Raw genomic sequence first — 11,197 nt, forward strand, 5'->3', positions numbered from 1 at the left:
CATTATAAAAATGTGGAAACTCCACACGTGTTTGTTTTGCCAGTCGGAAATGTGCACTTTTATTGCTTTGGTTTCATCTGTTCATCAAGATATCGTCAGATGTTTTTCTTTAAGCATGAGCCTTTGCAATGACATTTTAGTTCATGTAAATCTATGTCACTTGTATGCTGGTAGCAAAAAATAAATAAATCAAATTTTATATAGTTATATAAAAGTTATGTGTTTTTCTGAGGAGCAAATCAAAATTCACACATCTGTATATTTGAATAAAACACACTGGCATATTTACACACACTGTATCTTCTAATTACTTGTTGATTTAAACAACTAAGAATGATCATGTTCTCAGAGAAGGCCAGCTCTGACTTCCCCTCTCGTCTGTGTGGTCGAGGTTTGTGTTTCCGCTCACAGTTCGAGATGTGTGAATGATCACTATAGCAGATATTATTCATCTGGATCAGACAATGAAGATCATACAGCTGCAGATCTGTGAGTTTCTCACATCACATTTGATTGAGTCAGTTTTCTTTTGATTTTATATCTTAATAAATGTGTTTTTCTTTCTCTCATAGATCTGTTTATATTGTATCAAGCCACAGAGAGTCTAACAAACACACCAGTAACTTTAGGATCTGATGTGATTATAACCTGTGATCTTGATATAAAGGAGATTTACTGGTACAAACTGAAATTACCGGATCCTCCAGTGTTGATCTTACGCACTTACAGTAGTACATTAGAAGGAGGTGACTATGAAAACAGCAGCTTTATACACAAATACTCAGTGAAAACTAACAGTCGTCTGTTCATCAAAAATATCACCATTGATGAATTAGGAGTTTATTATTGTGTGAAAACTAGTAAACCACTAAAATTCAACAACGGCACCAAAATCTACATCAGCGGTGAGTTATTTTATCATTTCATGTCTTTATAAACCACATGATGGATTCCATATTGAATATACTGTATGAAGATCTAATAATAGTTTTATTGTTCTGTTAAAGACTGAAACTGAATAAAGATTGAACTACAAACCTTTTACAGACTCCGTCCACAGGAATCAGACAGATGACGCTCCACAACACCAGATACCATGGAGAAATATGACCATCATCATATCTGTCCTGCTGAATGTGCTTCTGACCATTGCATTGATAGGTTTGTACTTGTTTTACTACAGTAAAAGTCTCATTGAACTACAAGAAGACAAACTCTATAGATCTACTAAATGTAGCCGGTTCACACAGAACGTGTTTTTCTATTCCACTGCGCTACTTTTGCATTGTTTTTTCATGTAAACGCTTACTGTTTCAGCATCTTGTGCGAGACATGGCGTTCTAAAAATGCCAAAAAAAAAGTTAAACTTTTAAAGGGATACTCCACTTTAAAATGAAAATTCTGTCATCATATACTCACCCTCATGTTGTTTCAATCCTTTATGAATTTCTTTCTTCTGCTGAACAGAAAGCAAGATATTTAGAAGAATATCAGTAACCAGACAGTTTCTGGTCTCATTGACTTCCATAGTATATATTTTTTTCCTACTATGGAAGTCAATGAGACCAGAAACTGTCTGGTTAATGACATTCTTCTAAATATCTTCCTCTATCTCACGCCTCTTTTGCAGCGTCTAAAACACATGGCGTTCTAAAAATGCCTAAAAAAAAGTTAAACTTTTACATTTTTCTCTCTAGACACTTTTTTCATTCCCCTGGTCTGAATCTCACATTTTCACAGTAAAACACACTCTCTGTGAATCAGCTCTTGGACTGTTACAATGTGTGAATTCAGTGATATTCATATTCAGTGCTGTTTCAGGAATGGTGAAGAGCTTTATTGATGCAACTGGAAAATCTGCGGCTCAAAACTCAAATAATCCACAGGTAAGATCTTCAATATTAATATATGTTATCTTGTTTTGTCCTCTATTATCCTGGAGATTCTTACAGTGCAACTTCAAGCTGCACAAGATTCATTAAATGCTCTGAAATGTTTATGACCAGCTGACTGTACATTATGTCTATCATATTGTATATGGCCATTCATATATAATATCGTCCTCTTTCAGTGTGCTGAAGTTGATTTCTTCATGTGCTCCAGTAACACCAGGCCTAGTCAGGAGCAGAGCACTACTGTCTATTACAGCCAATGTATGATGTGACACACTTTATGAAGACAAAGTGTACCTACATATGCTTTTTTTTAACAAACTAAAATTTACTGTTATTATGTTTTATATGTGTGGATTTTAATTTCCATTTATGACTTTGCTTCTTTGTATGTAAATATGCAGTGTGTGTGTGATAGTAACACTTTTTGCTGGTACTGTTTTAAGTGGAGATCTTGCTTATATATAGTAATATAATCATTTTTCTCTCTCTCTATTATAAGTGCGCTGACATGCTCAGCAGTAAAAGTTATAAACCACATGGCAAATGAGCTTTCTTGGGGCTGAAGCAGCTTTTTTTATCAGCAAAATGTGTAGTTCTTGATATATAATCACACATCACATAAAACAATTTTTTTGAAATCATGACATTTTCTGCTAGTTTATGTTTAATATTTTACATAGATTTGACAAAGCATGAAGTCAAGAAAACAAATGTCAATAAATGTAAAGATTTTTTTGGCATGCATATTAATAGTTTTTAATATTTTTTGCACATATTTAAAAACATCTAATAGGGGTGTAACGATACCCTAATTTCACGATTCGATACATATCACGATACTGAACTCACGATACGATATTATTGCGATACTCCAAGACATATAATAAAAGGTTAAGAAAATATTTACTGTTGATTAAATGCTAAATTTGATATAATATTGTGGGTGTAAATCAATAGGCTTGGACAATGGTGACATCAGAATAAATATATTCATGATTCTGAACCTGAAAATACAGAATTATTTTAGACGAATATGCTTGCACTCTATCACTGGCTAGATATATTTAAAATAATGTAGGCCACTTTTTACTGGTAACATAAGACTTATAACATAAGCATTATCAGGACCCACTAATATTCCCCCATTATTATACATTATATTCAACATAATATATTGTAGTTTAATGTAGTACTGACTCTGAAAACTTAAATTTTTTCTCACAGGGTAATTTTTATTTTGGGTGAACTATCCATGATACATATTGTTGCATTTTTGTATTTTGTATTATATTGTGACACGATATATTGTTACACCCCTAACATCTAACTTTTGCACAGTTTTCTTTTTTGTGGTTAACACAAGCATGGTTTCGTGCAAATGAAGTGTTCCACTGGTTTGGTCACTTGATGAACAACACGATCACACTTGCATGAAGTGGTTTAAACTTTAACCAAGTGAACATGACACGAAACACCATGGTAAAACTTTACAATTATTTATGTTCCATTTATTAACATAAGTTAACTTCAATAGTAAAAATGAACTAACAATGAAAAGAAATACTTCTACAGCATTTATTAACTTTAATTCATGCTAATTAAATTTTGATTGAAATTTATTGAAATACATTATTAAAAACAAATGTTGTATCTGTAAATATTATTTGATGAACCTGAGCTAACATGAACTAACAATTAACAGCTGAATTTGTATTAACTAACATTAAAAAATATTAATAAATTGTATAACAAATGTGAGAAATAAGTTTCACACTTCCTATTATTTCCTAGTTAAAAGAGGGCGTACTAGGCAAAAAGAAATTCAATCCAGATTAATTAAAATACATTCTCACTTGCCTCGAGGATAAATATTGTTAATGGTGGTGAATTAGTGGCTGCTGAGAGCATTGAAATTCAAGAGAGAGAAGCCATAAACCTCCTCTAAACTTATGAGTTAATAATCACGGGTTAGAATGATACTACAATTGAAGAAAACATAATATATGTGTTTGTATGACACTAAAGAAAGAAAATTGGGCTGTTCTCAGTGTCTTGGGTCATTTTGCTGCCAGTGAATTTTTGAGATAAATATATATTTTTAAAAAGACAAGAGATTATATATATAGGTCAAGGGTTGAGTTTTGAACAAATCAACAACAAAACTAAACGTGTGGCCAGAGCAAACCTGCCTTTCACTTCCTCTTGATTGTGGTTAATCACACTATTCATTTGAAAGCTCTGGGGTAAAGTTACATCTCTACAGTCGTGTGAAAGAAACAAGTGTTTTAACATCATGAAGATTGTGCAGCTTTACCTCTGTGAGTTTATTGTACTTTATGAATATTTTATTGTTCTTTATAAGTTGATTTATGATGTTTAATGACACAATAATCCATATTTAGTGTGTCTGTTGTGTCTATTTCACAGATCTGCTCATATGGTGTGAAGCTGCGGAGACTTTAACTGATCAACTAACAGATTTGGGTCAAAATGTGTCGATAAACTGTGATTTTGATGTAAAGGAGGTTAACTGGTTATTACTGAAACTACCAGATTCTCCGGTTATGATATTACGCACTTTCTCATCTACAGCTCCTCATTACTACAATAATAGATTTAGACAAAAATATTCAGTGCAAAGAAAACCTCATCTATTCATAAATAATGTCACTATTGATGATTTAGGACTTTATTACTGTATGACCACAGACGCTCCTCCTAAATACAGCGACGGCACCAGACTACACATCACTGGTGAGTGAACATTCAGTGATCATATTGATGTCATACAACAAATTATTATACAATGCATCCTTTTTAGACCGTTATGTAAAGTAACTAAACATTTCAATGGATGCACAGTGCTGAATATATTATATATTACACAGTACCAACTCCAGAGATCCAGAATCATACAGCGGTGAAGAACATTGAGAAGAATCAGACACATTGGCAGATTATTAGCCTCATATCTGCTTTCATAAATGGTCTTCTGATCATTGTGATCATAGGTGAGCTCTTTGGTGAATTTTTATGTGTATGGCTCCAAATGTGGACATTGTGCTCTTGAATTCTCACTATAATATCAGTATGCTGTTAAAAAAAACAAAAAAAAGATTATTTTAACAGCTCTTGCAGTTGCAGCTCTTTATAGTGACTACAATTATTATATTACAGAAAGAACAAAACCTGAAATGTGAGTAAATAAATCGTGTTTTTGGCTGAACCACTCATTTAATGATAAATCTGATGTCACTTTTAAGGACTATTAAAGGTGTTTGTTCATGCAAGAAATGGAGACGACTTGAAACAATTTCAAGACACAGACCTACAAAATCTTCAAGATATGGATTTAGACTCAACACAAACACTGATATGTTACATGAAAATATAATGTAAAACAATATGTCTTTCTCTTTGTTAAAGTTTAAAGCTTATAAATATGGTTGATATCAATGTATGTGCTGTTTAGGGGCAAGTCAATATAAAAAACGTAATACCCAATTATGCATGAGATTTTCATTTTCATAATATGTCCTAGAATCAGGAATATGTGACCAGAAATAATGTTTTCATGTTTCCTGCTGGCTTTGTTCTATGCTTTTGTTTATTTCTGTTGAAACAAATAAATAAATAAATAAATAAGTCACAGCACAAAGGAAATGCCTCCTGACCACAAGAGGGCAGTGTTGAGCAAGAAAACCAGGATTTCAAAAAACATTTGCTGACAATAAATCAAAAACATTGACTATATTGACTACATTGGCTATAAATGTATGAAAACCAATTTGCATTTCCGTTGTGTTGTGAACCTTTGTTCACTGAATGTGCGTTAAAACACAAGGTACTGTGCATGGACTAAATCTAAGGATGTGGATTTTGTCTATTTGCTAAATTTAGGTCATATTAAAACTTATTTCACGAGTTCCTTTGCCCATATAATCTTTAAGCTAATAAGGTTAAGTGTATTTTGCTTGCTGTCTGCAGTGGAGGGGCTCGAGGAAGCAGCTTCAACTTGAGCTTAGATATTCCCCCCAGTGGGACTACTAATGCTTGGATGATGAGTATGGTAAATACTAAAATTATGTTGGTGGAGTTGGGGAGGTGTAGGGATACAAAAACAGCTGATGCCAGAACAAGGTGAGCAGCTGCTTATATGATCCAGCAGTTAATTGAAAGATTAGATGGGTTCACTCCTCCTGAAATTGTTGTGAACTTCACTTAGAGACATTTATCATGTGTTCATCATTTATTTTACTGCGTTGTAAATGTATTTTAAGTATAGGTTTATTATCAGTAAAATCACCGTTCTTAAGAGACAAACTTGTGAAATGTGTCCGAGTGCGGTCCGCCTTGCTCTGATGTCATGCTGATGTATGTCAAAAATCTCTCGCGATCGCAAGGCGGACGTGTCGGATTCTGTAGTCGAGCACAGTTGCTCTCCACCGACTGCGCTGATCAAAAGCATGATGGGAAACGACTTGCTGACGACACAGCTTAATGCTGCATTGGTTTAAATTGTTCTCTTTTAAAATGTTTGATTTTAAAACTCTGATATCATGTTTTATGTGTATACGTTATGTGTGAATATTCCCAAACTATCTGACAGTGCGATCTCTTTGGGTTATTAAAAATATTGTGCATTCAGTTTACCATCTTAAATATTAATCTGAAATAAGATTTGTAGCTCTGACAGACTTACATTACACATAACTATTACTTACTTTAACATATGATGTTGATTTAACAAAAATGTAAGAATGATCATGTTCTCAGAGAAGGCCATCTCTGACTTCCCCTCTCGTCTGTGTGGTCGAGGTTTGTGTTTCCGCTCACAGTTCGAGATGTGTGAATGATCACTATAGCAGATATTATTCATCTGGATCAGACAATGAAGATCATACAGCTGCAGATCTGTGAGTTTCTCACGTCACATTTGATTGAGTCAGTTTTGATTTTATATCTTAATAAATGTGTTTTTCTTTCTGTCATAGATCTGTTCATGTTGTATCAAGCCACAGAGAGTCTAACAAACACACCAGTAACTTTAGGATCTGATGTGAATATAACCTGTGATCTTGGTATAGAGGAGATTTACTGGTACAAACTGAGATTACCGGATCCTCCAGTGTTGATCGTATGCTACAACAGCACATATAAAGGACCTAAAAATAAAAACAGCATCTTTGAACACAAATACTCAGTGAAAACTAACAGTCGTCTGTTCATCAAAAATATCACCATTGATGAATTAGGAGTTTATTATTGTGTGAAAACTAGTAAACCACTAAAATTCAGCAACGGCACCAAAATCTACATCAGCGGTGAGTTATTTTATCATTTCATGTCTTTATAAACCACATGATGGATCCCAGATTGAATATACTGTATGAAGATCTAATAATAGTTTTATTGTTCTGTTAAAGACTGAAACTGAATAAAGACTGAACTACAAACCTTTTACAGACTCCGTCCACAGGAATCAGACAGATGACGCTCCACAACACCAGATACCATGGAGAAATATGACCATCATATCTGTCCTGATAAATGTGCTTCTGACCATTGCAGTGATAGGTTTGTAAAAATTTCATTGAATTAACTACATGGAGACAAACTCTAAATCAATACACAAATTCAGCCATTTCATATCTGCTCTTTGTTTAAACTGTCAAGAAGTGTCTCAGTGGTGTTTATTCGCTGTTGTTTCAGGTTTGGTGAAGAGTTGCATTGACGCAACTAGAAGATCTAAAAATACTTCAAATAAACCTCAAAGTACCACTGCAGCTCAAAACACAAATGATCCACAGGTAAGACACTTCTTAAATAAATTATCTTAATTATTTTTAATATATTAGTTTAAATATAACCTGGCCACATTATTTTTGCACTATGCTCTTAGGTTAGTATAGTGATATAATAGTTATCTTTTAGTAGTGGTTAATCTACTTAAATCCTTTCAACTTCAGATAATGTACTACATTAAATAAATTATATGAATGTGTTTTAGAAAATTACTTAAAAACATAGTACACATGCTGTCTGGGATACTCAATTCTGATTGGTTAGTTGCAGCATTCTGGTCAAATATATTTCTTGTAATTAGTGCTAAACCTTATATTTGATCATTGTGCTAGTTTTATATCTCTCACATCATCCTTCATCTGTTTCTATTGGTCCTTCAGGATGATACAAGACCCCTATGCTTCATTTCGGGGTCCTGATCACCTTATTAGGGTTTAATTCCCTATCGGCTGACTGTACATTATGTCTTACACACTGTAATGGCCATTCATTTGTATGATCTTTCTCTTCCAGTATGCTGAAGTTGATTTCTCCAAGCGCTCCAGACGAAACCAGCCTTGCCAGGATCAGACCACCTACTCTTTTCTTCAGCCCGTAAAAGCTGTATGAAGTATTCTCTGGAATTATTGTCTCTATACAGACCTTTTTATCTATTTTTCTTCTTGCCAGTGCTCTGAGATGTTCATGCTTGCAGTAAACTAGAAGGCAATGTGGTTTCTGTGTGTTAGAGCAACTTTTTACAAATGAAAATTTGAGCTAATTTATGTATGTGTATTTGTATGTTAAAGAAATTTGGCATATAGCTAGAGTAGAAATCACATGAACAGCGCTTAATAAATGTATTTTTTTTATCTTATTTATATATTTTTTGCTTGCATATTAATTGTTCTAAATAATTTGCTTCTTGTATTAAAACTGGTAACTTCTGCTCTGTTTCTGTGTGGTTAACATACAGTGTGGTTTCATGCAAATGAAATGTTCCACTAGTTTGGTCAGTTGATAAACGAAACAAACATTAAACTTTGCATACATATAGACGGTGGTTTAAACATTTATCAAGTGAAGACGTGTGGAGATCTTATGTACACTAAGTGAAAATGGCAGTATTTTCTTTGCACTAAGTGTAAATAGTAGTTAGATGCTATTCATACTAAGTGCAAATAGTGGTGGCAGATACTACAGTATTTGCATCTCAGTGTAGTGTAGTACATTATAAAACAACAATAACAACGTACTCAGTGTCAATGAATATATTTATTAAAATATAAATATGTCATGAATATCATAAATATGCTGATTTATTGGGATATTACTTGTAGTTGACATTACCTTCTCTACATCAGGGGATCCCAACCACGTTCCTGGCGCCGCTAACATGCAAAACCTGCAGTGTTTGGGAAATCCCTGCTCTACGCCTACCACTAACCCGACCCATTAAACACAGTATTCCCACTATTAAATACTCACTTGGCACTTTATTTCCACTTTTCGAAAAATGTCTTAATTTTTATTTAGAATAAACACCTCTCTGAGCTGATGTGCGATGGGAAAAGAATGAGTTCGGTAAATGGCAGCTTCAAACTCACATCGGTTGCATTCATTTGTAATTTGTCTGACTCAAAGACACAATGGAGGGCAGAGTTAGTATAAATAGCCTCTGTCAACAAGAGGGGCTATTTGCACTTAGTGGAGAAGTAAACCAGTGGAGAAACACTGCACTAATTTACATTCAGCAGTAAAAAAGACAACAACTGTATAAAACATGCTCTCATTATGCTTTTAGCCGAATGCTCCCTAAAAACTGAGGTATTAAAGATTATATATAACTAGTTCAGAAAATGATCAAATGGAATAGACAACTGCTTGTGTGGTCGGCGCAAATTTAACTTTACCTCCCCCTTGATTGTGGTTATTTGTCTGCTTGTAGGCTGGGGGTGGCAACATTAAGACTATCATGTGTTGCTTTTATCATTGAGCCATTGTGTAGCTATGCTAGCATCAGTGCAGAGACAAGTAACTTCTTGTTCATAATATTCACATTCTATAGAAAGTTAGATTCAGAATGAACTTGTGTCATGTTAGCTATTAGTAGTAACTTGAATTAAGATTAGTTGATAACAGTGCTGCTCTTCTCCATATGCAGATTATGCTTTCTGTGTGCAGCCGTATCAGACTGGAACGCTCATGTGCACAACCGCTAGGCCTACCCACAACCTAAGCACAAGCTTCCCTCCTCACCTGTCACAGTTATATTCAGTGTCATTGTCTTGTGTAGTTTCAGTCTCACACCTATGGGGTTAGGATTGTTGCATTATTCCAAATAAATAGATTGAGATTCAAATGTGTTTTATGTCACAAACACAACTCTGCCTGGCATTTATTTGTGAACCGCTTTCTGTGAATTTGTAAATCGCTGCACACATTAGTGAATCTCTTCTTGTGCATTTGTAAATCCCCTCACGCATCTGTGGATTTTGAAACACTTCTAGTGTGGACGTGCACAAATAAGTGGACTCCACCCACCGTTTACTCAAGCCAATCAGATAACGGCCACATTGAGCTGACCAATCGTAGCACGTTCTCGCTACAACCAATCACATTTGGTTTTACAATCAGGGTGGTCTTGCCCTGAAATAACTTTGCTCGTTCATCTGCATTAGCTCAAATAGAAAGTGTAAGGCTAAGGCCCATAAAATTGCTACAGTAAAATAGGTTTAAAATTTGCATTTCATAAGTGTTAGACCAAATCATTTGCCTACTTCAGAAGAAGAATGTCAGTGAATCATCGTGTCATCATCCAGTGTAGACAGTATCACGAATTATACATTTTCATAACCGGCACTATAGTCAATAAGGAAGATTATGCAGACACTTTACATCCCCTTACAGAAAAACCACATGAATTTTACATGTGATCACGTGACCTCATGTGAACAACGTTTCACCACATGTGAACGACGTTTCACCACTTGTGAACATAATGGAGCACGTGGCACATGTGGAAAACATGTTACTATAGGTTATAATGTGGAGCTCATGTGACAAATATATGCACATGTTGTAATAGGTTTTAACATGTGAATCATGTTACGTCACAAATACTGTAGCCTACATTTTCAACTTCATTGTAATGGGAAGTTCAGATCATTTTACTGACTCGGATCTTTTGAATCTTGTTCATAATTAAAATGTTATATGTCAATGGACAAATCCCCAAACACATCAACTTACTCAAGGTTGATGTTTCATTCATCCCCATAAGCTGAGCTATGCAGATACAAAAGTGATAATTAAAGGGATACTTCACCTCTGGAAAGATGAATGTGTATTTAAAATAGGTCATTTATGTAGAAGAAATGTGAAATTATTTTTGAATTTGGAGCTTTCTAGACTGAGAAAAGCCAGAAAATGTATTTTTGGCTTATGTGGATGAAAGACAACAACTCCCAGAATGCACTTGCTTCGCTGCCCTAGGAGGCCACGCCTACCGGTAAGAC

General features: G+C 34.5%; 2 protein-coding genes across 2 annotated transcripts; both read left to right on the top strand.

Moving 5' to 3' along the window:
* Nucleotides 1–437: 437 nt before the first annotated feature.
* LOC311085802 (uncharacterized protein) lies at nucleotides 438–2,639 on the top strand. The gene is made up of 5 exons (XM_084118425.1): nucleotides 438–489; nucleotides 573–905; nucleotides 1,048–1,161; nucleotides 1,822–1,886; nucleotides 2,072–2,639. Exons 1-5 carry the CDS (start codon nucleotides 465–467, stop codon nucleotides 2,162–2,164), a joined length of 630 nt encoding a protein of 209 aa, XP_083974551.1. The 5' UTR covers nucleotides 438–464; the 3' UTR covers nucleotides 2,165–2,639.
* A 4,256-nt stretch (nucleotides 2,640–6,895) lies between these two features.
* On the top strand, nucleotides 6,896–8,627 carry LOC311084354 (uncharacterized protein). Its single transcript, XM_084116340.1, has 4 exons — nucleotides 6,896–7,219; nucleotides 7,362–7,472; nucleotides 7,608–7,705; nucleotides 8,214–8,627. The coding sequence occupies exons 1-4, from the start codon at nucleotides 6,898–6,900 to the stop codon at nucleotides 8,307–8,309; spliced, it is 627 nt and encodes a 208-aa protein (XP_083972466.1). The 5' UTR covers nucleotides 6,896–6,897; the 3' UTR covers nucleotides 8,310–8,627.
* Nucleotides 8,628–11,197: the final 2,570 nt, after the last annotated feature.

The sequence above is a fragment of the Abramis brama genome (genome assembly GCF_963993115.1).
Source record: "Abramis brama genome assembly, chromosome: 6".
Taxonomy (NCBI): domain Eukaryota; kingdom Metazoa; phylum Chordata; class Actinopteri; order Cypriniformes; family Leuciscidae; genus Abramis; species Abramis brama.